At 40.9% G+C, this 24,890-nt stretch overlaps 3 protein-coding genes across 6 annotated transcripts in view; 2 read left to right on the forward strand and 1 right to left on the reverse strand.

Moving 5' to 3' along the window:
• The window catches only part of LOC122775751 (zinc finger homeobox protein 4-like), an 18,710-nt gene extending 8,730 nt beyond the window's left edge, over nucleotides 1-9,980 (reverse strand). The window contains exons 1-8 of one of the 2 annotated variants that reach the window (XM_044035881.1): nucleotides 9,824-9,980; nucleotides 5,351-7,052; nucleotides 4,731-5,269; nucleotides 4,424-4,637; nucleotides 3,663-3,770; nucleotides 2,573-2,709; nucleotides 1,690-1,800; nucleotides 47-206 (exon numbers count right to left, since the gene is read on the reverse strand). In XM_044035881.1, the coding sequence (XP_043891816.1) occupies nucleotides 47-206; nucleotides 1,690-1,800; nucleotides 2,573-2,709; nucleotides 3,663-3,770; nucleotides 4,424-4,637; nucleotides 4,731-5,269; nucleotides 5,351-7,016 (2,935 nt within the window). In that variant the 5' untranslated portion in view covers nucleotides 7,017-7,052; nucleotides 9,824-9,980. Of the gene's footprint in view, nucleotides 1-46; nucleotides 207-1,689; nucleotides 1,801-2,572; nucleotides 2,710-3,662; nucleotides 3,771-4,423; nucleotides 4,638-4,730; nucleotides 7,053-9,823 lie in introns of both variants that reach the window. The other variant, XM_044035880.1, reaches the window with a different exon arrangement.
• gtf3c6 (general transcription factor IIIC, polypeptide 6, alpha) lies at nucleotides 9,159-17,531 on the forward strand. Of its 3 annotated transcripts, XM_044035887.1 has the most exons (8): nucleotides 9,159-9,438; nucleotides 12,571-12,647; nucleotides 15,459-15,492; nucleotides 15,779-15,859; nucleotides 15,962-16,025; nucleotides 16,862-16,906; nucleotides 17,002-17,139; nucleotides 17,292-17,531. In XM_044035887.1, the coding sequence occupies exons 2-8, from the start codon at nucleotides 12,628-12,630 to the stop codon at nucleotides 17,420-17,422; spliced, it is 513 nt and encodes a 170-aa protein (XP_043891822.1). In that variant the 5' UTR covers nucleotides 9,159-9,438; nucleotides 12,571-12,627; the 3' UTR covers nucleotides 17,423-17,531. The 3 variants fall into 3 exon arrangements, with proteins under 3 accessions (XP_043891822.1, XP_043891820.1, XP_043891821.1); XM_044035885.1 differs by lacking the exons at nucleotides 9,159-9,438; nucleotides 12,571-12,647 and adding an exon at nucleotides 14,946-15,096; XM_044035886.1 differs by lacking the exons at nucleotides 9,159-9,438; nucleotides 12,571-12,647 and adding an exon at nucleotides 14,960-15,096 and having other exon boundaries at nucleotides 17,002-17,109.
• A 601-nt stretch (nucleotides 17,532-18,132) lies between these two features.
• On the forward strand, nucleotides 18,133-24,660 carry calub (calumenin b). Its single transcript, XM_044035884.1, has 7 exons — nucleotides 18,133-18,289; nucleotides 19,403-19,645; nucleotides 20,504-20,697; nucleotides 20,938-21,104; nucleotides 21,204-21,264; nucleotides 21,706-21,905; nucleotides 23,167-24,660. Exons 2-7 carry the CDS (start codon nucleotides 19,425-19,427, stop codon nucleotides 23,269-23,271), a joined length of 948 nt encoding a protein of 315 aa, XP_043891819.1. The 5' UTR covers nucleotides 18,133-18,289; nucleotides 19,403-19,424; the 3' UTR covers nucleotides 23,272-24,660.
• The last annotated feature ends 230 nt before the right edge of the window (nucleotides 24,661-24,890 follow it).

Below are 24,890 nucleotides of genomic sequence, written 5' to 3' on the forward strand. Positions count from 1 at the left end.
TTAATACATAAATTGAAGTCAATTTCACCATGCATGTCATACCAACCTTTGTTTTTCTGTGCATCATCAGACGAAATGGAATCAGCAGTATGGGAACAATTTTCATTGATGTTCTTGGTGGTTTTATTTTTCTGGATATCGTCTGTGCTCCAGTCTGTTGGTAGTTCTGTCTCCAGCTGAGGCTGCATTTTCATGGGTGGTTTGACCTGATAGAGAGAAATTGAGTTTACTTTCTTTTTTCCCCATTTAATTGTAGTAAAAATGTGTTTTTCCAAAACCAGTTGAGAATAAAAGAAATATGGGATGTTACCGTATTTTCTGAATCTAACAATATGAATAAAACATGCTTAATTGTACAGCATAATAGCAAGCAAATATCAAGCTATATAAACATGAATTGCCTGCACTCCATATCCTAATATCATAAAACATTAAAGCCTGGGTCTGTGTATTATTACATCTTGCAGTTGCCTGCACAGCGGTATAGGCAGCTATTTGGTAATAAGTGTATATGGTTGAGATATGTGGGTTCGCCCCTCAGCTCCAGTGACACCTTCCAACGTGCCCCAAGGGTTTAATAAAACTTTGCTGAGGTGAATAATGAATTTATTTAAAATCATTCCTCATATAGGAAGCCTCCATCTCCACAGCTGCGAGCGCTGAGAGCAAATACTATATCTACTGTATGTGAACAGCTTACCCTAAGGAAAGGATGGACAGCTAAGGATGAGACTTAAATGACAAGAGTTTTCTCTGCATAACAGCTTCATAAGGGAGCAAGAGAGGAACAAACACACACACACACACAGGGGGACACACTGCAGAGAAAACTGAAGGTCAGGCTTAATCTAGAGAGCGTAATTGGAAAGCAAGGTACATAATGGCCATCATCACCTCAGTCTGAATTAATGAACCTCAATTACTATCAGAGAGAGTGAGGGAGGGGAGGGAGGATGATGGTTTTGGGGGTAGAATATGAAAAGAGAGTGAGCAGGAAGAGGGAGGGAGGAAGTAAGGGTAGTGAACAAAAAAAAACTGTGGAGAGGGAGAGTGGGTAAGGGAGGGGTAAGTCATAAGAAATTGAGAGAGAGCTTGGTCGAGACAGAAAGGGAGGGGCAGGGATGGAGATTGCAGAATAGGAATGATAGGAATAGCTGGAGGGGGGGAGGGAGGGACAGCAGAGGGGAAAAAGGGTGAAAAGCAGTCAGTGAAGTGGAGGCAAAGAGAGCAAGAGACAAAGGCCACTTAGCATACGGGCCAGGGAGATGGAGGATGGTGATGTGGATAGATGACCAGTCTTTGTTAGTTGGAGAGACACAGTAAAAAAGCATGGGGGCCCCTTTTTAGCTTGACTGCACTTCTGGTAATAGAGGGCTACTTAAACATGCATTATAGAAAGACTGGCTTTTCCTTCACACACACACACTCAGTCAAAGCTTCTCTCTTCCACTCTAGAAGATGCACATACATACACACACAGAATGCACGGCTGCATCAAAGATGATAGCGAGGAGCTACTTAAACATGCATTAAAAAAAGCGCTGCCTCTCTGGTGCCTTCTTAATGGAATTGTCTCCCCACATTTCACTCTCCCCCATCCCCCAACGCTTTGCCTTCTCTGTCTCTTTTTTATTTGGCTTCCTGACGAACGAAAATGCAACAAATACACACTCGCATTGTCGGACTTACTGCGCTGATGAGCTTGTCCACACAATCCTGTGCCACACTGTGTACATGTGTGAGGTGCTGTCGAAGGTGTGTGTGCGAGAGTGTAACCTGGCACAAAGGACACTGGACAGTCTAAGTGAATAGAAGAAAAATAAATGGTCAGTGTTTTCAGCTGAAAGCATCAAGCTAGAAGTGGTGTACATACAGTAGTGAAAGGGTTTATACAGGTTTTAATGTTGGGTTTGAAAAGTGATTTAATTTTGCATACAGTGCGTAAAAATGCTTGAAATACTGATTTCCAAAAATAGCTTATTGGCTGAACAGTTTGCTTATTTAGACATTTATTACATTATACATTCCATCTCCTTTTTTATGTAACAGAAAGATTGAAATAATAATCATATATTTTCATATTAATTTACCACAGCTGCAATGTTCTGGAAAAGCATAAAAAATAACCTTAAAAAGTGCTTGAAAAAGGGGCTTGAATGTGACCTTGGAAAAGGTATATGAAGCATGTTGTTACACAAGTAGAGGCCGAGTCTTCTAGTCCATGATTGGGCTGAACAATTTGGGGGAAAATGTCTAATTGTGTATTTTTTTACATATATTGGAATAACCATTAGATTTGTGATATAATTAAATTTTTTTTTGGGGGGGGCTCAAGGTTCAATAATTCACTGTGTCATAGATACACAACACATTTTTTGTTTTGCATGGATGATAGAAGTGTCAGAATAAGCATGAATAGCAACCTTTTTGTGTTTATTTCTAATTTGCACTGTTTGAAATTGCAATTTCAATTTGAGAATTGTTCAGCACCCATTCCAAAACTGCATTCATTTTGTGCACTGTTATATGTTATATGGACATGGACATATTTAACCTATTAAAATGGGCTCACCTGCTGGTTCTCGTTTTGCTGGTGTATTCTAGGGCGTTTGGTTTCGACTGAGTTTTCCATTTCCTCGCATCCAGAGGACGGACGTTTCACTGAGGGTGAAGACTCCCTCTTTTCTTGCTCCTCCTCTCTAGTTTCCTCTGCAAGTAAACGTTCACAGGAAAATACATTTATATTTGTTATGCATGTAACACAGCATGTATGCACTGTCCAGCCAAAAATGGCATTACTTTGACAAGATCAGTGCACATTTTTCACCAAAATCTTGTATTTATGATGGAAAAATCCTGCTGCGTTAAGTGTCCTCCAGCACATCACAAAGACTCCAAAAGGAGTTACGTTTTGGACTCTGTGGTGAACAATCCATGAGTGAAAATGATGACTCATCATCGTCCCTAAATCATCCTTTCACAATTTGAGCTTGATGAATCCTCACATTGTCGTCTTGGACTGGTCCCTCAGCATATATTTAGGTCGTCAACTGACCTCATTTTTACAGGAACAAAACATTGCTAAACCTAACCCTGACCAATTCAAGCAAACCTCAGAGTATGAGACTTTGTTTGGCTGTGCAGTGTATATCTTAATATTATTTGAATCCTAAGTATTGAGTAAGCCTGAGCAATATAACAATATTATATCTACATCGTGACATGAGACAGGATAGGGTATTTGATATCGTCATAACGTGTTCATTTGTGATGACTTTTCCTAGTTTTAAAAACTGTTGCATTGATAATCATCATATTTATTATACTGAAATACACTAAATAGTATAAATAAATATTACATATATTGATTAAAAATTTTTAAAAAATTAGTGCTATAGGATATAGTGCCATATATCCTTCATTTAACATCAAAAAAATCAAAGAAAGAAGTAAACCTTAAATGAAAGGTAATAATGTGTATTTTAAAATGTAATATGTATATATTTTATTTGAGAGTGTATTTACAGTGTATTGTCACTCTCCTTCATCTCAAAAGAAAACATCTTGCGCGCAGTTTTATATCCCGATATATATCTAAAAATATTATTTATAAGCCATCTTGCCCAGCCTTACTATTAAGTTGCATGCACATGCTTCCATACCTTTTTCCTCAGAAATCAGCTTCACCCCTAAGTTACATATGTCTTTGGTTGTCTCCAAAAGACCAGTAGTGGTCTCGCTGGAAGATTCCATGTCCTCACTGAGTTCTCCTGGAAGAGGACAAGAATAATACTAAATAAATACTTTACATTATGCCATTAAGACAGTGCTTCATACAACACGTTCTCACAAACTATTAGTCTAATTGCAGTTTATATTATCCTCTAGATAGCATCCTTCAAAAAAGACCAATGTCTTCCAACCAGTACTCATTCTTCCTTGCCTCCATTCACTATTTATCAAGTATTGATTCTCCATTAGATTCTCCTCAGAGGTGGAGTAGCGGTAATATGGACTTACAACACATCAGTTCACCTCAATAAGTCTTAATCCACACAGAGGCAAATCACAGGATAGACTTCATTTACAGCTGAGGAGTTTCAGCTCCAGTTGTTGGGACTATAAGCCATTCGCACGCTTTGCACGATGTGAATTCCATGTTTTATTTTTGCACACGCCACTGACCAGTCTCCGCATCCCCCCACAGGATTTGTATTGGGTCATTGATTAGCAGGTACTAGTTAGCCGTTGTCAGGGGTGATTGGGGATATAACAAGGATGTGTATTGACTAATGAATTTACTCAATCAATATTGCCGTAGCAGCCATTACTCATTTTCTCACTGTTTTCATCTCAACCCACTGCCAGCTGCTCTAATGTCAGGAAGCACGCACACACCCGACCACACAGTTAGTATTCTCACCTGTGACACCATCGGGGCTTTTCCTGATGGTGAAAATGGCTGCCAGCTCCTCTCCATCCATTGGCTGCAGCTGTAGAAGCCCTTCCCTCTGCTGATGGGTTGCCGTCTGACTGTGTTTCAGGACTTGGAGTTTAGATGAGGAGGAGTGGTTGCATAGGAGACAGTGGAACAGCCACAAACCTCCGTCAACCTCACCGTCATACTGCTGCAGGAACTGCAGATGGAGAAAGAAGAAGGCGATGCATGAAAGCAATTCTGAGTGAAAACATGACTCTCTTTGAGATTATTTTTTTGAGAAAGTACTGACTCGGTACACCCGGGCACTGGCTTTGTGGTGTGAACTCAGGGAATGTCCACGTAGCTTCTCCAAACTGCTGGTCACATAGTCGCACAGGTTGCATCTCAGCTGGACAGGGTTTCCCTTGGCTAAGATGGCGGCCCCCTCCTGACCCCTGTCCCCGCCCTCCTGTAGGTGCGCAGTGAGCTGGTACCGGGTGCGGTGTCTGTCAGTCTGACAGTGCAAGGAGAAGTTAGCCCTCAGTGGCGTGGTGTAACCACACAATCTGCAGTGACAGCCTCCAGCCACCAGGGAGCACCACTCCGACTGGGGTAAGGTGCGCGGCGTGTTCAGGTGCTGCTCCATATTCTCCAAGCTGTCAGATGAGAAGCAGGAGCAGACGAGGCACTGGAACATGCCCTGAGAGAGCGTTCCAGTGGGGGACATGGATGGCGCTGGAGGGGGGGAGGGAGAGGGGGAGGGAGAAGGAGTCAGTGTAGACCCGAGGGTGACTGGCTGTTCTGCGACTTGCTGACTGGTCAGTCGCATGTTCAGCGAGAGCTCCGCACCTGAAACAAAGGGAGACAGACCAAGTAAGAATTTCAAACTTCTCAAATGCCACCGTGTCCCGGCTGTGACGCTTCTCTCACCTGTGGTTTGCAGGTGTTTAAGCTGCGGAGCAAGGCTCCTGCAGTGAGACAGGTAGTAGCCTCGCTGGAGCCGCAGCATATTGTGTGTGTGTTTCTCGCTGGTGGTGTGTATGCGCAGGTTACGGGCAATGCTGGTCTCATAGTCGCACACATCGCACCGCCACCGCTTACCGTGGGAGTTGGAGTGTGGTGGTGGTGTGAGCTTAGCGGGCTGGGGTGCGGGTGCGGGCATAGAAAGCGGGAGCTTGTATGACGGCTCATCTGCCGCGTGGCCATTGGCGGAGCTACTGCTGTTGGTAATGTGAGACGTGTGCACGTGGCCGTTCGAGTGGCCTCCGCTTTGAACGTTGTTAAGGTGTTTATCCGACTGCATGTGTATGCTGAGGTTGCCTTTCGATGAGGTAGCATAGTCGCACACCTCACAGCGGTACGGCTTGTAGCCGCAGGCATAGGTTTCACCTCGGGCCAGGCGAGGATGGGGTTTCCCCGAACTGCAGTATCCGCACGCGCCTCGCATCGCGCCACCACACACACACTTGCCCCCAGAAGCACCGCACACACACTGCCCCCCCGTCTCTGGGTGCTTCTCTTTCATGTGGACTTGCAATGTATGCTGAGACTTGTAATGCCAGTTACACTTGGGGCATTTCAGGGTCTTGCAGGAATTGCGTGAGTGCATTATGGTCATGTGACTGGTCAGTGAATTAGGAGAGAGGTCTTGGTTGAGGTTTTTGAGGACAACTTCTTTATGTTCTCCTTCTTTGTCTCTCTCCTCATCTACTTCCATGTCTAGCTGGTTGTCTTTTGGTTCTGGAGCTTTGGCACCATCTCCATTGGAAACGGAAGAGTAAGAAACCCCTGCCGGCCCATCATCCTCAGCAGGTGCACCGGCAGGCTCTGTTCCTGCCAGTGGAAAAGCCGTAGACTGCTGGGATTTAAAGCTCTGAGGAAACCCAGAAATCCAGCCCCGATCTCCCTTAATGTCTTTTACCTCTGTCTCGCTCAGCAGGGCAGAAGAGGAGGATGGACTATTGAAGTGCTTTGGAGAGGTGGAAAGAAAAGGGGAGGGCTTTGGAAACGGGGAAGAAGTCGGGGAGGGCTTTGGAGAGGCGGCTATTTTGCTGTCAAGTGTGCCACTGGCCTTTGCAGTGCTGGAAGAAGAGCTGTGCTGGCTCTGTTGAGGTAATAAAGAACATTTGGATTTGGTTTGGCTTTGGTTTGAGATGGCCTCCTCCTCTTCCTTCTCCTCCTCTTCGCCTTCGCTGCTTAGAGCTGCCAAGAGGCCCCCTGTATCTGATGCCTCTCCCATTCCTACATGCGCCTCCCCTTCTTCCTTCCTTTGCCCTGACGAATATCCATCCACCAAGTCTTCCCTCACCACCTGCTTTTGACACGCTCCGTTCCCCTGCGAGCGTCGGCCTCCTCCTCTGTTCTGCTCTCTTCCCCTGCTCTCCTCCCCAGCCTGGGACCCCTCTGCACCCTCCTCCTGCTGAGGCAGGGTCAGGGGCTCTTTGGCAGGGGCCATGGCTGAGGTATTCGAGGACGACCCTTGCTCAGGAATGGCCGTTGGGGTCAGGAGTGGACGAGATAAAGCCTGGGGGCTGAGGTCAGCATCTCTCTCCTCTCCTGCCCCTCCATCCCCTCCTCCTCCTTCACCGCTGTCCATACCAGAGGCTACAGCTGCCACACATCACGACCCCACCTGTGTGTCAGATACAGAGACAGAGAATAGAAAGAAAGGGAGAAAAAGAGAACAAATTAAATACATGAGTCATGTAAATAATATTGCATAACAGTGGAGGCCATTGATTAGAGTCCCTGGATAGCATCTGTTCAATACAGTCTTCACAGCACGCAATACAGAGGCTGGTTACACAGGGGTTAGCGTTAGCCCTTAATGGGAAAATCAATAGCTTGAACACTAAACTAGGTAGAGGAATGCGGGTAAAGGCTACGCAGGAGGTCTATAATATTCCTCAGGGGATCGGATTAAATAAAGAACTGAATGCTTCTGAGCTAAAGGGCTTCTGCTAAATTGCCACACTTAGATAAAAGCGGATAAAAGAACAGTTTTTAAGGCCAGTGTTTCAGTCTGCAGAGTACAGAGGAATTATGTGAGGAACAAGTGCAAATTAACGCAATGAAAATATAATTTAATCCACACATACAAATACTGTGACGTCTCCGTAGATGACATTTGTAGTAATGTTTTATGTTGTTGCACAGCGGTGCATTCTATTATATTATGTTATATATGACCCCCTCCTCATTGTATGTGTATAATATTGTGTCAGTCCCCTGAGTCCCATTGCTTACACAGTATAAAGAAAAGCATACATACATGTATACATTCATACATAAACATCAGTGCAATTATGTGCATTGCTCTGAAAATAAAATATACACCCATTCCTTGGCTTTTGAAATATGGTGTGTTTTTATTACATGCAGGGTGTTATTTGTGTGTTTGAAAACAAATATTGTGGTGAATCGTAAATTTAAGAAAAAAAAAAAAAAGGTTTCACAAAGCACCTGAATTGTGAGCACAGTCGCATGCGTCACTACTACAGGAGCTTCCGGATATTATTAATGTCTCCTTGTCTCCTCTGCTGTTTCTGAGTGACAGATGGACGTCACATGAGACAGATACATCTCTCTTACGCTGTGCGCCACATTCTCATTACTGACCTTTTTTTAATCAAGGAGAGACCTTAATGTAACCCTTTCACCTTCTCCTTCAACCAACCCCCCTAGCTCTTCCTTCAACACCCTCTCTCCTCTCCTACCCCCTCCCTCCCTCCCTCCCTCCCTCCCTCCTCTCTCCTCTCTGCAGCTTAAAGATATATGGCTCATATCGGCACTCTGATAGTGCTTTAATGTACTGTGTTTATGTCACAGGCCACAGACCCTTGCCCACTGCAGCTGTCCACTGTCCTGCCACAGAGCACTGAGGGGCCAAGCCTGCCTGCCTGCCTGCCTGCCTGCCTGCCAGCAGCTGAGAACAGTCTCTAATCTGATAAAGATTTTCATTTACACTGCAATCAATAACTCGGGTCTATCGGCAATGTAACTATTTATACAAGCATTCCTGGCTCCCCATCGATCACAAGTGCGGGAAGCCATCATTTAACAAGGTGTGTGTGTGTGTATGTGTGTGTGTGTGTGGACGTCTATGTGAGTCATAATGTGTATACATCCTGTTGTGCACTGCAGACCATTTCTGATCATGTCAGTTAAGCACACAGACAGCTTTGCCCAGCTATTCTGCTGAGGACACTGCACTGGCTTTCATGCATTAGGTCAAAGCATTATCTCTCTAACCTTAACCATAACCAGTTCATGTCTGACCATAAGCTGAACCTAGCCACAATTAAAACATCAGCTCTGAACCTAACCAGAATCCTCAGAAATGAGGTTCTGCCTCATTACGACCAGGTTTTGGTCTCTATGAGGACTACTGATCCTGACAAGGACAGTGTTTATGCCAGAGAAGAGGCAACAAACACACACACACACACCCAGAGAACACCTGAAATGGAGCCAGTGGTGTTACAATTACTGGAAAATAATAATAACAGTAATGATGATGTTATGAAGCGGTTCTTACTGTTTATGTTACTACATGGACATACTCCTGTGTGTGTGTGTGTGTGATACCTCTTTAGGGTTGCTTGTATTTGCTTTTATTTGTTACCTCTGACATAAACACTCCATAAACAGTCCTCAAGGAGACCAAAACCTGGTCCTGAGGAGGCAGAACCTCATTTCTGAAGAACTGGTTAAAGGTTAGGGTTAAGATGTTAAGGTTGGGCATTAACTGGTTGGTTAAGGTTAAGGCTTTGGTTAGGGCTGTCCAAACAAATAGAAGTCAGAGCAGTGTGTGTGTGTGTGTGTGTGTGCGGACGGACGGGAGAGAAAGACAGCAGGGTGTGAAGGAGAGAGAGAGAGAGAAGAGTTGTGTGGTCATACTTTAGGAAAATGCATGTTGTTGTTTTTTGTTATTGTTCTTCGTATTTTGGACAAACAGTTGGACGAGGACAAACACTGCTGTGCGTGGACAGTCCGTGGACTTGTACTCGACTATCAAGGTAATAATACTACACGCTGTTTCTCTCTCTGTCTCCGTTATTGCGGGACTGTTGGAATAGTTTGCCCCTGTCTCGCTCTGTGCTGACCAACACGCAGAGTCCACACACACACACACACTCTCACTCTCTGTACTTCGGCCTTTGTTTACACTGGACCTCGCCGTGCTACATTCAAATTCAGCTGGAGAAACAAAGTGATCGTGTTTCAGTGTCCAGTAACAGGTGACTCACTGCACAAACATGGCAACAAAGACAGCGTTAGTATGACCACTAGCACCGGACTACACTGACCAAACACCCCCCTCTTTATCCCCGGCACCGACACCGGACCGCGTCCTCCCTCTGCTCCTCTCAAACAAAACCGTCAACAAATTCGCACACTTACATTTCCGCAGCGGCTCCGGCACAAAGCTCCGTATGCTGAATGTGTAGTAGTCCAGAAAACAGTCGTGGAGAGAGCCCACTCATTCCTTATGAATGATCCTCTGCGTGTTTTCTTTCTTTTTTTTTTAACGGAGCCAGGAGAGAGAAGAGAGGGGAAAAAAGAGGAGGAGAGGGGAAGAGAGAGAGAGCGAGGGAGAGAGCAGCGGGGTCCGAGTTGTTAGCAAACAACAGTGTAATTAAAGCTACATATACGGGCTGTAGTAAACAGAAGAAGGGGGGACGGAGGGGTCTGCGCGAGCTCCAGAGGTAGAATGAGTTCTGATCACTGTGGGGGGAAAAACACTTGGCTCTTTATTCCTGCTAATTAGTTTCCCCCTTCGAAAAATGGCTGAGATTGCGCGCAGTGCGCATGTGCGTAATTGCGCAGACGCCGCTAATTAGCCCGTTTGGATCAATAGGATTCCGCGAGAGGGAGAGAGGGAGAGAGAGAACAAGGGGGATGAGGAAAATAGAAATAACAATTGAAATGGTGAATTTCTTTCTTTACGTTTGATCAAATGTTTGGAAAATTCTACTTTAATGTGGACACGAGCTCCGATTGTCAAAATAATATATATGTATATTTATGTACACACATAATATAATAATATGAAGTAGCACAACGTCCGCATAAAGTAAATATTGACTAAGAAAAACAACATCTATTCATAACAAGCTTTTTCTTTTGAGGAATATTGTTGGATGTTTCCTCCGAAAATCTGCCCCACACACACACACACACACACACAATGCGACATTATCTCCGTGATTCACTGTTGATAACACACACACATACACAGAAAGGCCCTGGAGGATTTATTCTTACAAATATCACATTTATGCTTTTGTTTATGATAAGTCACAGGACACAGGCGGGGGTCAGACTTCACGTTCTGGATCCGGACTTAAAAAATCCTCTTGTGTTTTAATGACCTTATTGTCACGTCGGCGTGGTTTTGAAAAGTTGCACCTCAGAATTTGACCTGGAGAACTTTGCCACGAGACAATGATATGAACAATATAAATGGTTAAATGAAAAATAATAATACTGAAAAAAATAAAGTCTGAGTTGATGGTGAGACACTAACTGAGTTTAGGAAACAGCTCTGGATTGCGGATGTCAGTTTAGTATCTAAATTTCATATATCTGTATATGTACACATATATATAAATATATATATATACATATATGTATATATATATATACATATATATATATATATCATATTATTAGGGCTTGTCCTGCTCCGGCCGTCCCATCCTTCGGCTCTATTGTTATGATAATACTATTGTGATTTTTTTTTTAACCCTGGATGTGCAATCTGTCCACCACCGTCCATATTTTATTTAGATAATAGTCAGACAAGACACACAAAAAAATAACAATTTTGTGTTTGTAAAATCAAATATCCTGCCTTTGTCGTCGTGTAAACATCCTCTTTATTCACTTATTTATTTATGCAATTTCAGGGGGGAAAAAACGTTTTTAAAGGAAAATCGCACTAGACGCAGAAAAAACAATAGAGAAATATTGTAACACTAGAACGAGAGGTTTGGGGGGGAAAAGCAAAAAGCATTAACCGCAGAGAGAATACTATCAGCTCAGTGTTGCGTGAAACAACCGCAGCATACAAGGCCATATCAGAATAATACATGAATATTAATGCTATTCCGTTATGCTGCTTTTCACTGCACTGACATTTTTGGATTATTTCTGTGTTGTTTGTTTGTTGTTGTTTTTGAGTCCGGACAAAAGACCATTTCATAAAGTGCTAAATGATTTGACCTTTGCGTTTCTACTCCATCCAATAATTATTTTTATTTTATTTTTTTTAAAGTGGTTGTCTGTCTCTGTGGCACATGATGACACCTGTGTAAGCAAAGAGCGCAGCTGATCACTAACATCCGTCACAGATGCTGCAGTTGTCCTCGCGCCACACATGGACATGTGTCTGTTTTCTTAGTTCGGGGTGGTTCTGTGAGCACGAGACAATGACAGGAAGAAAGGTTCATGTTCAATTCATGTTTTTTTTTTAAAGTGCTACACAAAAGCAGCTGGAATTGCTGAGGCTTTTAGAGATGATTCACCTCTTAATTCAAGAAAACCCAGGGTCAGCTGCTCAGAAGTATGACTGAGGATTCACACATTATCAACCTCTCTCCCCCTCTGTGTGTGTGTGCCTTCACTGACTGATGTGTCTGTGATTTTCTAGAATTCAATAAAATCAATTGATAAATAAAATATAAATCTATAATCTATAATCACGTGGATGTGCAGGTCAGCTGTGACATATTGATATGCTCTGAGAAAGAAAATCTTCACCTCCACTATCTTTACTGTACATGTTTCCTGATTGTATAAGGGCTATTTGAATTTCCACCATAAACTAATTATCTGTAATGTTTACACGGCAGTGCCATGGCACAGAACAGTCGTCGGCCCTTCGGGTTATTTGCACCAGTACTTAACGGTGTAAATTCCCCTTTACATTTGCATTTGTGACTTTTTATTGGGTAAGATAAGGTAAGATAAGACGAGATCAGTCCCACGGCGGGGGGACATTTGCTGTGGTGCAGTGTAAAGGTAATATATGGTGTGCATGCATTATAAACACCAGGAAATGAAATATCTAACCCTTGTACAGGATGACACTGATCTAAGTATTGATGCTGATCATGTGTTGTTATGTGTTGTGTTTTGTTTCACAGTTGAATGCAGTCTGTGTGTGAAGTGCTGCACATTTTGAGCCTCAAGAGAGACGTGAGATGAGATGCTCCTCCACACTGTGAGTTCATTTCCGCAGCGATAAATATAGAAATGTAATATTTTAGCCACATTGAAGCTCTAATGTGAATTTACATGTCTATTTATAATCTACACACACACACACTTCTCTGTGTGTCTTTTCTCTGTGTCTGGCTCACACACACTTGAGCATGCACAGGCCGCACTGTAAAAACCTGCCCCGGCCTCAGTGCCCTCAGGTGTATAATGCCAGAGGTTGTTGTTTTCACTGTAATATATAGTTAGCCCTTCCACCAATTTACCCTGTCAGTGCTAATGGGGCAATTAACCACTCCAATGCTGCCCCCCAGGGCAGAAAGAGAGCCAAAAGCTCCCCAACTCCAAACTTGTCTTTATGACATTTATATGACAAACTGTGGGGGGAAGCTGGGGACCCATCTGACACCTTGGAGGGTCCTTAATGTCACTCCCTCCCTTGCCCCCACCGCCCCTTTCTGCCCCAGGGTATGGCACTGAGGAGGAAGTGTAATACATCATATATGTATACATATATGGAGCAGATCAGGTCTCGTCCAGGAGGTAAAAAAAAAAACAAAAAAAAACTTTGAAGTACATGCAAAGATTCAAGTGGGCAACTCTGCTTCACACACCATGTCCAATTCTGCATTGTCACACACACACACACACTCGTGCACAAACACACTTGAAGCGAACACACTCCAACTTGACCTCTCCCTTCATTGAAGCCTTTTCAGTGTCTATAAGTCCCTCCATCTTTGTCTCCGCTCACATTCCCCCCTGTCCTTCTTACATCCCCAAGGAGGCAATAACCTCCCCAGCAAGTGCTTCCCCTTGAGTCGTTGTCATAGTAACTCGTGGGCTGGTCGACATGACAACCCCACCATGGTCCAGAGATAGATGATAGGCCAGAAATGGGGAGGGAGAAGGCACATCATGGGGGGATTTGCACCCCCCTTTAATTTGGTTTGCCTGACTCTGATTCAAAATGTTATTTTTTCTCTCTCTCTGTGCCTCGCTCTCTCTCTGACGGTCGGCAAACCTGCTTCATATTTACACAGGTATTTGCAGTCTGTTGTCGGCCCACCAGCGTTCTCCTATAAACTGTACACGGGCCTCGCTACATGGCTCTATCTCAGTTTGTCTAACCATTTATTCTTTGACCACATTAAAAAAAAATCTCAAATGCTTGAAATATAATTCAATTAAAAAAAATTGTTCCATTTTTCTAGCTCAAATTTGAACACAGACCATAAAAATGCTGTGTTCAAATAGGCTTTGTTTGTCCAGGGAATGTTATTCAGGGTTATTGTGTTTTCCCTTTAAATCTAGATTCTACTGTTTATTGTTACCAAGAAATCCATGAAGATGAAAACCCAGGAATAAAAAGATTTTCACGCATCGATCCCATTTTTAAATCTGCCACAGCAACATTACTGTCCCAGCAGCAATATATAGATTATTTAGAAGAGTTTAACTGCAATTGTCTCCACCACTTTGTAAAACATGCCTGTTTTTTTAAAACAGAATCGCTGCATCTGAGAGAAAAAGCAAAACATTTTAACCTAAAAACATAAATTTGCCAGAGAGAAAAATACGGCACATGTGTAAAATCCACTTGATAGTAGATTAAATATGACAATAGTAGATTTTCTTTTCATCAATCTTCTATTTATTACAGCTGCTCTTTCTCCCAACAAGCGTCCTGACCTCCGGTGCTGCTGCTGCTGTCTGTCACCTGACCCCGATCAGCGACATCTACATTTTCTATGATTTAAATAAAGACTATTAGACACATTATCATTTTTTTGCCCCGTTTCAATGTGTGTATAATTTAACATAAATGTGTCTTGTTTACCAGTCGTCTGTGTCGTAAGTAAATAAATAAATAAACTGTTGGTTTATTCTCCAGCCTTGATGAAACTTCTTTGACATGTCTTTGGTTTGTAAATTATACATAATATAGATTCAGCCTTTAATTATTTTACATTTTGTTAATTAATAGAAATTCTTTTTTTGAGAGCTACATTTTTACCAATGTGGACGAGGTTTCTCCGGCACAGGTTCCTGACCACCATGACAGGACGGAGACCAGAGGAAAACACACACCTGTGCAATAACTGCAGTCCAAACAAAGCAAATCTGAACATTCAGATGTGTGTGTGTATCACTAAGCTACCATGTTCTTTTTTTATCACTATTTTTCCTTATTGTACACCTGAATTGTGATTTATTCAGACATGTTTTAGCAGCATTTCTTATCTGGCAACCTCTGTATGTAACAGTTTTTTTTTTGCTTGTCTGTTTGTGTGGTTTTGTTTTTGGTTTGTTTAGATTCTTTTTTTTCACATGTAAGCTTCTTTTTGTTTTTGCTGCCTCTGCCTTTAACAGATGAATGTTCCTCTGGGGATCAGTAAAGTGTATCGTCTCATTTCATCTCATCACATCACTCTGAGCATGGCCTCCTGCAGGTCAGCAGATACATTAATAACATTAATGTTACATGTAGAGGAGTGACAGACAGACAGACAGACAGACAGAAAGAAAGAGGGAAAAAAGAATTGCTCCCACAATTTCACACTCAATGCCTCAGCTGCTTTACATATCCGTAAAACTGAGCAACAGCGCCCCTGTCTGGTCTGGATCTATAACTGAACGCAGCGTAGCCTCGATGTACTCGATGTCTCCTCTCGGACACCATACATTCGCGGAAGTGCTGTTGTTTACAGGAGCACATCCATGAACCACCGTGACAGTTTTCTGTGAACTATATCAGTATCAATTGACTTTTTATTTTATTTGTTTTTTCATTTATTTTATTTCTCTATTCTAGGACTGTGGACATGGAGGATGAATGGGAAGAAGAGGTATGAAAGGGGGGGAAAGTTACTCGCTAACGGTATAACACGAGTTTCATGTAGCTAACTCGTTAGCTTAGTGTTGTAGAATGTGTTGTTATTTTGGTTTAATGGTTCAAATAAGATTTTGGAGGAGGAATGAAATTATTTGGATTTGAGAGTCCGAACCACAGATAATTGTGACTAAACCATAGTGATAATACTTCCGTAAATATGTTATTTTATCCGTTTGTTTATCGTATATTGACTTTGACATCAGTGTGCTCTCTCTCTCTCTGCGTGTGTGTGTGATTAGGAGCAGCTTGTTGTGGTGGAACTCTCTGGTATAATCAATAACGACTTTCTGTCCAAGAGTCGGGGTACATGTAAGATACTGGTGAGCTGCATGTCATTGTCAGATTAAAGAGAAGCTGGCTGATGACGCGAGGTCATGACACTCATTCACTGCTTTTTGTGTGTTTGTCCATTTGCGTTCAAGGATATTGACAGTGACAGACCCATGATGCAGGTGGGACAGTATGTGTTTGCAGGAGAATATGAAGGTAAGAATAAACCTAAAAAGGTAGAGAAAAAAAGCTTTACGATTCATGTCAACATTAAAGACCACAGTCCACAGAAGACCCACAAAGGTAGCTGAATTTCCCCAAATGTTTAAAATATTGTTGCTCTCAAAATGAATATCCTAATTATAGAGCACATCACATTGAGACTAATATAACTAGGAAAATCCGTTTTAAAATGAGATTTAAAAAAGAATCAAAAATCAAAATACAACATTAAACTAGGGGAAGCACAGACCTGCTGCTTAATTGTCTATATGCACAAGTGTCACCGACAGTTTCCGCAAAAACATAAGCCAGCTTCTTTATTTCCAGTCAGCTGTCTTGACTTTTTAAGGTAACCTTAGGGATTCTTGTAGTAGTTGTTTTAGTAGTTAGTCCTGAGGGATCAAAATGGCCTAAAATGAAAAGATGATAAAATGTAGACATTGTAAGGGGACAAAAGTGGAGTGCTGGTGCATCCCTATGTTAAATTCTATATTTCATCACTAAAAACATTTGGTAACTTCTGCAGACACCAACTGCAGAGCATTTCTGCATCTCCTGGGCAGCTATAGAAAAAGAAAAGAAAACTATTATCATATTGCTATTAATATTTTTTAATTATTATTATAAAACTACTACTGCTATCTAGAACAAGAGAATGGCATGAACATTTTATCTTCTAACGTGAAATACAGACAGTATTACTGATAACATTTTATCTAACTAAAGTTACAGAAATGTAAAGATAAAGACAGATTAAGCTGACCTTTTAACCAGCAATCAAGGAACACCCCTAATCAAAAAATGTTTTTATATCCCTCCCTCTTGTTAAGACGCTTTAGGAACTTGCGTGCTGTTCGAGGAGGGACCACAGAAAGGTAAGGCTCAGTGTTTATTGTCTCGACCATGTTTGTGTGTACAGTATATGTTTTTAATAATTATTTTTGTATCTAATTGACACGCACGTGTGCAGAACAAGCCGACAGTGTACCAGACCTGAAGTACATGTGCCACACTGTGAAGAAGCTGATGATGCAACGAATCTTCCTCACCGAAAGAAAAGAGGGAGAAACCAGTGCAGGTCAGCTTGATGGTTCAACATCTGTCCAAGGCTTGTATTTTTAATTGTATTCATATTGCTTGTTTGGTTTATTTTTGGCCAGCAACTTGAACACCTTCCTTTTTTTCATCAGTAGCTTTACAAAAAATTGTCTTTTCACAATGTTGTTCAAAATTGACTATGGCTTTTTTTTGTTGCTTCAGTTGGGAGCAGTGATGTTGGTGGACAGAGGGACTCAAGTTGTCAAACCAGTCAAGGAGAAATGGGCAACCACCAGTGGGAGACAGAGGGAAATATGGACTGCATAGTTTTGGAAACCTCAGCAGAGGGTTGAGCGGTTGGAAGTTTGCTATATAAAAGTATGAGGATTTAAGAGGATTTGGGGGAGAATATGGGAATGTTTGCACAAAAGTAAAGTCTGAGCAGTCAGACACTTGATTGTTTTCCTGTCTTGGCTGTTCTGTGCATATGAATTAACAATGAAAATATTTGTAGCAGCCTTAACAATCTGCTCCATTTGAAAGATTGTAGTAGAGATTAGTTTACTGGACCAGTGAGCCATTTATACATTCGAACAAGTATAAAGGGTATTTAATTTAAAAATATAAAGCCTGTATTTGTGATGAAACAACATTATCACTCCTATTGTGGCTACAGTGTTAATAGAAAAATGAGAAAGTAATTTTTGGGGGGTCAATTTAGTCAAGTAGGCTCACTGATGTGAAGTTGCCATCTTTTATTTTGACAAATTACAAATTTTGCAGTTTGTTTTGTTTTGTGCTGTACTAATGTGGAGTGAACATTTGTTTACCAAGCAAATGTTTGTCACTCAAGCTATTGTATATATTTAAATATATTTTATAAAGAAACGTAAACTAAAATAAAAATAATTGTTAGTGTAGTTTTTTTTTTTTTTTTACTGAAATAAGAAGCTATTAAAGTGTTAGTTAGAGGCAGTTACTGTACTGCTGCTTCGTGTCAGTTTTATGAATGAACGGGGCTTTGTTGACTTTGAGGACGTGGCGGTTCTCGGCCAATCCAATCACCGCTGTTCTCCTGAAGTGTACCAATCAGCGAGCGACATCGCACTCGGCTCCCTACAGCCTTATTGGTCGGTCAGCCTTTTAGCACAGGAAGTACATGGGTGTGTTTCCGGAAGGAGGGTCTTAAACTGCAACGACGAACTTCCCTGAAGACACCGGTGAGTTTTCCAGCTTAATTTTTTACCTAAATTACTACAATTGACTTAAATACATATATCATTCCGTTGGTTCATAGGAAGAGGCAACACGATCGACTATATATCTGCATATTTATCTTCACTGGACGAAGGAAACGGCAGATAAAACGGAACAGTAAGCTAGGTTAGCTCCACTAGTGTTGGTCTCTAACCCTGGTAATAAATAATAACGGTCTTAACTAGAAAACTTTGGCGCATTGTCGTGATTTAAAGAGTCGCACAAATGCTTCAACCGTGAAATATACTAAATTATAATTCAATTGAAGTTGTGAGGACGGCATCGTAAGATAATTACTTAAACCAAAAGATTGTACTTATTGGTTTACGATTTATTTGTATTACTGTTGTAATCCTTCTGCCTTTTGGCAGTGAGGCATGAGTCAATATGCAAGTATTTATCAATAAACATCACTGTAAATGCGCCCGAATTACTTTATACGCTATTTTTATTCTGTACTTTACTGTCGCGGTAGTGTTCACCAACGTAATGTTATTTTTATTTTTTTAAAGGATTAGAACTCGGAACGGAATCACTTAAACTCACATTTTTGTAAGAAATGAATAGTTGTATATTTCATAGTGATCCTTTTAAAAAAGAATTAATGCGGACTCCCTGTTTGTTGAGCTGGACAGATTTTCTTTTAACTTACAACTTAAATATGGTAATTTTTTTGTAGCTTGTGATTTGTATATATTGAAAGAGCTAGTCTTAAGACTTAAAGCTGAACATTTTACGTAATAATGACATGATGTGTGTTGTTGCATCACACTATCAGTGTACCTCGTGAAACTGACAAACATGTCATTTAAAGTTGTAATTTGTCAGTTGTTGTGTGTAGAGAATTGTGTTAATGTCTTGAGTGGCAAGGCATTTTTATTTGTATAGCTCATTTCATACATAGAAAAAACTGTCCCAAAATGTCAAAGAAATGTTGCCTGTGGATTGCATCAGGAACACATCAGCAGAGCAATTCCTCTCATAGCTCAGGGTGTTGCTTACAGTTGTAACAGTCTGCCCACATACCTTGTGAGTGAGCAAAGGCCAAACCTTTTTTTCTCTTTTTCTTTCTCCAGACGGTGTTGGCACATAAACAGGATGGAGCTACGGCCGTTTTTCATGTGCTTTGCTCTCTGTGTGGTTTACGCCACCAGTAAGCCAACTGAGAAGAAGGACCGTGTTCATCACGATGAGCCTCTCAGCAACAAGGAGCATGATGATGGCGAGAGCTTTGACTATGACCATGAAGCCTTTCTGGGAGAAGAGGAGGCCAAGACCTTTGACCAGCTCACACCAGAGGAGAGCAAGGAGAGGCTTGGGTAATTTTAACTAATTCAGCCAGAGTTTATGAATCTGGGGAATGAATGAAACATGCTAATTTCTTTATTAACATATTTGCAACATTTTTTTTATGTAATTTATATGCTATATCAGTGCTACTTGTGCTTTTTATATGGCACCACTGTCCAAAGATGAAAAACGTTTCATACTATAAGAAAATTTGTGCTTGTTTTCTGATTATTTTTACTGCCCTTTGTGTAACACCTACTATTATTGTGAACAGGTAAACCAGCAATTTCCAAGTGTTATATGTTTGACCAATGAATTGCAATTATCTGCATCATATTCATAACTTAATTGTATACATCTTATGTTGGGCAAGTTACTCAGGATGTACTTATTACATACTCCTTTAAAAAGTAATAATCATAATTATAACTTGGTATCAAAAGTAATACTGGTAACATTGCTGTCTTAATCTTGTGAATACATTTAAAAAACTGGAATTTCTTTTAAAGCTGAATCTACTGAATTGAAACAGAAATGAGCAGTCAAACTGTAAACTTAAAGTTTCTTCAAAAAGTCTTAATAACTTTATCCTTCAGATGTGTGTGACAGCGTGTCATCATCACCAGAAGGTAATGGAGATTAAACTGTTCAAAGATCGATCACAATAATTTATCATTATTATCAGGCATTTCTGCGTTTGTTCATAGCAGCACCAGCAGCAGTATCTTTCTATTGGTCTTTATTCACAAACAACATTACATTACATGTCATTTAATCTGCACTGACACATCGTTCGATAATTTATTGTCATTTTATACAATGACAATAAAGGCTATCTTATCTTAAGGATTTAAACGTTTGCCTCATTTCTGTATGTTTGTTTTCAGCATGTTGGTTGAACGCATCGACGAGGATAAGGACGGCTATGTGACCGCAGAGGAGATGAAGAAGTGGATCAAACACGCTCAGAAGCGCTGGATCTACGACGATGTGGAGCGGCAGTGGAAGACTCACGACCTCAACGGGGATAACTTTGTGTCGTGGGAGGAATACAAGAACGTCACATATGGATACATCCTTGGTGTGGTTTATTTTAATGTTTTCATTACATTTCATTTTATTATTTAATAGGACGCAACTAACGATTATTTTCATAATCAACTAAACTATTTTCTTGATTCACTGATTAATTGATAATGATGATCTCAAATGTTAATTAACAAAATAGTTGTTGATTAACTTAGTAATCGCTTAATAATAGATTACTCTAATAATCGTTGTAGCTCTACAATGAAAGTATAAAACTTTTCCAAACTTGCAGACGATCCAGATGCCGATGATGGCATCAGCTACAGGCAGATGATGGCTCGCGATGAGAGAAGATTTAAAATGGCCGACGAGGACAATGACCTGAAAGCCAACAAGGAGGAGTTCACAGCCTTCCTTCACCCCGAGGAGTATGACAACATGAAAGACATCGTCGTGCTGGTAAGTGAATATTACACATATGTGTTAATGACACTTAACAAGTGATTGATATGTATGTATATAAAAGGTCCATCCCTGTGTTCTTTTTTGTTTTCATAGGAAACTATGGAAGACATCGATAAGAATGGAGATGGTTTAATTGATCTGAACGAGTACATAGGTGAGTTTTTATAGCGTCGCTAGTTTGGGTCACTTTATTCTCAGTTATCACTGGGGACAAAACCACGACACAATCATGATTAAATATTGTACTTCTGGAATCAAAAAAAAGAAAGAAAAAAAAAGGTTTACAATAATACACACTGATAAAAGTGTAAGGGAACTGTTTTAGGAAGCCTTATGAAATTTATAGTACCTGTACCGGCTCCACTAGTTTACACACTAATGTGTCCTTGGGAAAGACAGTTAACCGCATGTTTGTCCTGACAGCAGTGAATGTGTAAGAAAGTGTGCTGTATGAATGTTTGAGTGAATGAGTAAAGCTTTGTGTGGTCATCAAAGACCAGAAAAGAGCTTTATGAACACACATAATTTAACATAACACCAAAAAATGTGGAGCAACAACTTTTCTGACTCCTTCTTTTCCTACCTTTGACTTCAGGTGACATGTACAACCAGGAGGGAGATGGTTCAGAGCCAGAGTGGGTGAAGACAGAGAGAGAGCAGTTTAGTGAGTTTAGAGACAAAAACAAGGACGGGAAAATGGACAAGGAGGAGACCAGAGACTGGATCCTGCCAAATGACTATGACCACGCCGAGGCAGAGGCCAAACATCTGCTCTATGAGTCTGATGCAGACAAAGTATGTATAGTAAAACGTCATGCATGATTTCATATTTTAACGTTTATGTGTGTGTGACATTAAATACACACATGTCTGTTTGGTTGTTTGTATTGCAGGTCTCCAACATACAGATAAATACTATTAGTCCCCACTGAATTCAAATAGATACACATGTTTGGTGTTACTTTATCTTTTGAAACACTGCAAAGGAGGATGTGGTTTAATTAACATTTCGAGTACGGCAGCCCATTAGGATACATTTATAACCTTTATTTAACCAGATAAAAGACCTTTTGAGATAAAGATGTCTTACACAAGGGTCACCTGGCCAAGAAAGGCAGCAGCACACGTCCTAGTTAACAGAGAGATAACATTTTCAAAACAAACATTGAAATATAAAAGTGCAACTAGATAGACAAGTAAAGTGCACGAGTTATGGTTGCAGTAACAATTTAAGAACACAGGCACTGAAATTGCCAAAAACTTGGCAATTTAAGTTTAGATAAGATATTTAGTTTTCGGGATATAAAATATAACACAATAACATCAGTGTTTCCATACCAATGTTCCTTACCAATGTTTTTTTTCTTGTTAAGAGTCTTTAGTAGTAGTACTATTATTATCATTATTATTATTATTATTATTATTATCATCATATAGGGTTTGTCAAACTTCATACTGATATCCAGGAAAGGGCTCAAAACTCGATAGTATTTTGAATAAACACCTAATATGAATTAGCAGAAATTGAATAATAATAGAACAAAACAAACGACAACATCAATGGCAAATCAAGTGTTTATTTTCTGTACTAGTGGTGACTGGACACCATGTTTTCATTGCTGATCAAATTTGACTATATGCAAGGTCACTTTCTGGTTTTCAATAAACCGGTCTGACCGACTATTTGTGGCGAGCTGTCGGCCAAACATGCAGAGATGTTCCACAGCCAGTGTCTGCAGAGACATTGTAAAATTGACTGATACTGATATTCAAATGCATTTTTCCATTTGAAGCCATGGTGAATCCCTCAGGGTGTCTATATCAGAACCTTTATTTGCAAACAAAGTTTCCCCTCAGCACCAACTGACAGGACGTAAAGGAGCTGCTTATATTTAGCCGTAAAAGTGACGCTCCGTGTATTTAGTCAAAAGAAGAAGACTTTTCTGAGTTTCAATCTGGGATTAGACTTAAACAATTGTGTTGTCTTGATAAATAACACGTTAAAAAAGATTTTTTTTGACAACCCTCCCATCATGTTTTGTTCTCTCTCTGAAAGGACGGCCGTCTGACCAAGGCAGAAATCGTGGACAAGTACGACCTGTTCGTGGGCAGCCAGGCCACCGACTTTGGAGAGGCTCTGACTCGACATGACGAGTTCTAACATCCTCCTGCTTCCAGAGACTTTGTGTGCTCATCGTGCGTGTGTCACCTTTCAAAAACACACAAGATGGGCTCCTCTAAATCCAACGCCTCGGACAATAATTTATTTTGAATGTCTCCCATTGTACTCTCGCTCATATTTGACGTCATATATACATGCTTGCGCCGTGTCCTCACGTGTCACACTGGGACATATTGCTTTATCATCCCAGCCTTGGCCAGTCACCTGTGTTAGATTTCTCTTTTTGTTTGGTTTGGAATCACATTTTTATATGAAACAAAACCCTCAAGAAAACAGTACTGGACTGTGAAGAAATTAGAATTTGTCCTATTCATCTTTCAAATCAAGCAATCGGGCCAGAAACTTAAACATGCTAGTTACTGATTTCTTTGGTTTTCGTGTTTTCGATCATTTATTATGTAGTTTAGAATAGTTTGTAACCAGGTGAGAATATGAGATTCCAGTAAAAAAAATTAAGACATTTTGCACTAGTGCAATACAGAATCATTCGCTGGGACCTTGCTGTGTTTGCTTCACTGGTCCCCGCTGCGTCCATGTTGACACAAGCTGTGGGTTGTGCTAAGATTTAGCTGAAGGAATGGAGGAATAATATTCTGGGAGTAACAGGACCCTCTTTACACCTGGCTTTAAAATGTGTTTTCTGTGATCGGATTGCATTCAGATAGTGCCTGACCACTTCTAAGTACAGTTGTGAATACACCTGAGAACGTAAGCAGTGGCAAATGTTGATATGGCAGCTTACATGACCATGATCAGATAGCAATCAGATTTTGATGTGGACGCCGTAGACGCACGTGGATACCAGGTGTAAGAGCGATCTGATGAATCTGATCACAGAAACACGTTCCAACGTCAGGTGTAAAGGGATCCGCAGATGCTTCGTCGTCAAAGCTGCCTCCTCCCTTCCTTCTCATCACCTCAACAGTGTGTGTGTGTGTGTGTGTGTGTGTGTGCGCGCACGTGAATCTATGTGTGTACATAGTATTCTTATTAATGACTGAATCCTCTTGTTTTGAGTTGACTTTGTTTCAGCTGAACTAAAAAGTTGTTTGTGCCAAGTAAGAAAAAAAAAATCTTTGTACACAGTTTAAAAGAAGAGAGCTTCTTCCCTCCTCCCCTCCCACAAATATATTTGTTAATGGTTACATTATCACTACCATTCACCAACATTTATAACCACTGTTGATAATTTTTATGCTATAATGTATATGACAATGTTTTTTTACAGGCTCACTGCAGCCACAAGCCTTTCACGTGTGACTTTATTGTAAATAAGTTGTTGCTGTGCAAACGGAGCACTCTAACAAGCAGGTCCAGTCTTTGTGATTGAGAAGAACCTCAATAAAAAGAAATACAGTTGGAACTGTACATCTGCTGAATGTCTTTATGTGCTGCTTGTGATTCCAGGTCACCCTCTAACCATTTTCTCCTGCTTGTTTTTTTGTAATTCTTTTGTGAGATTTTTTTCTTTCAGGTTCTCCCTCTAGGGGTTTCCACAGTGGATCATCCACTGTTTGATCCCCCGTGGCTGGGATCAAAGTGAGCAAAGTGAACTGCCCTGATGGGGGTTAAATCCAGCAACCCTCCAGTAACAATCC

Source organism: Solea senegalensis, linkage group LG10, assembly GCF_019176455.1.
Source record: "Solea senegalensis isolate Sse05_10M linkage group LG10, IFAPA_SoseM_1, whole genome shotgun sequence".
In the NCBI taxonomy this organism is placed as follows: domain Eukaryota; kingdom Metazoa; phylum Chordata; class Actinopteri; order Pleuronectiformes; family Soleidae; genus Solea; species Solea senegalensis.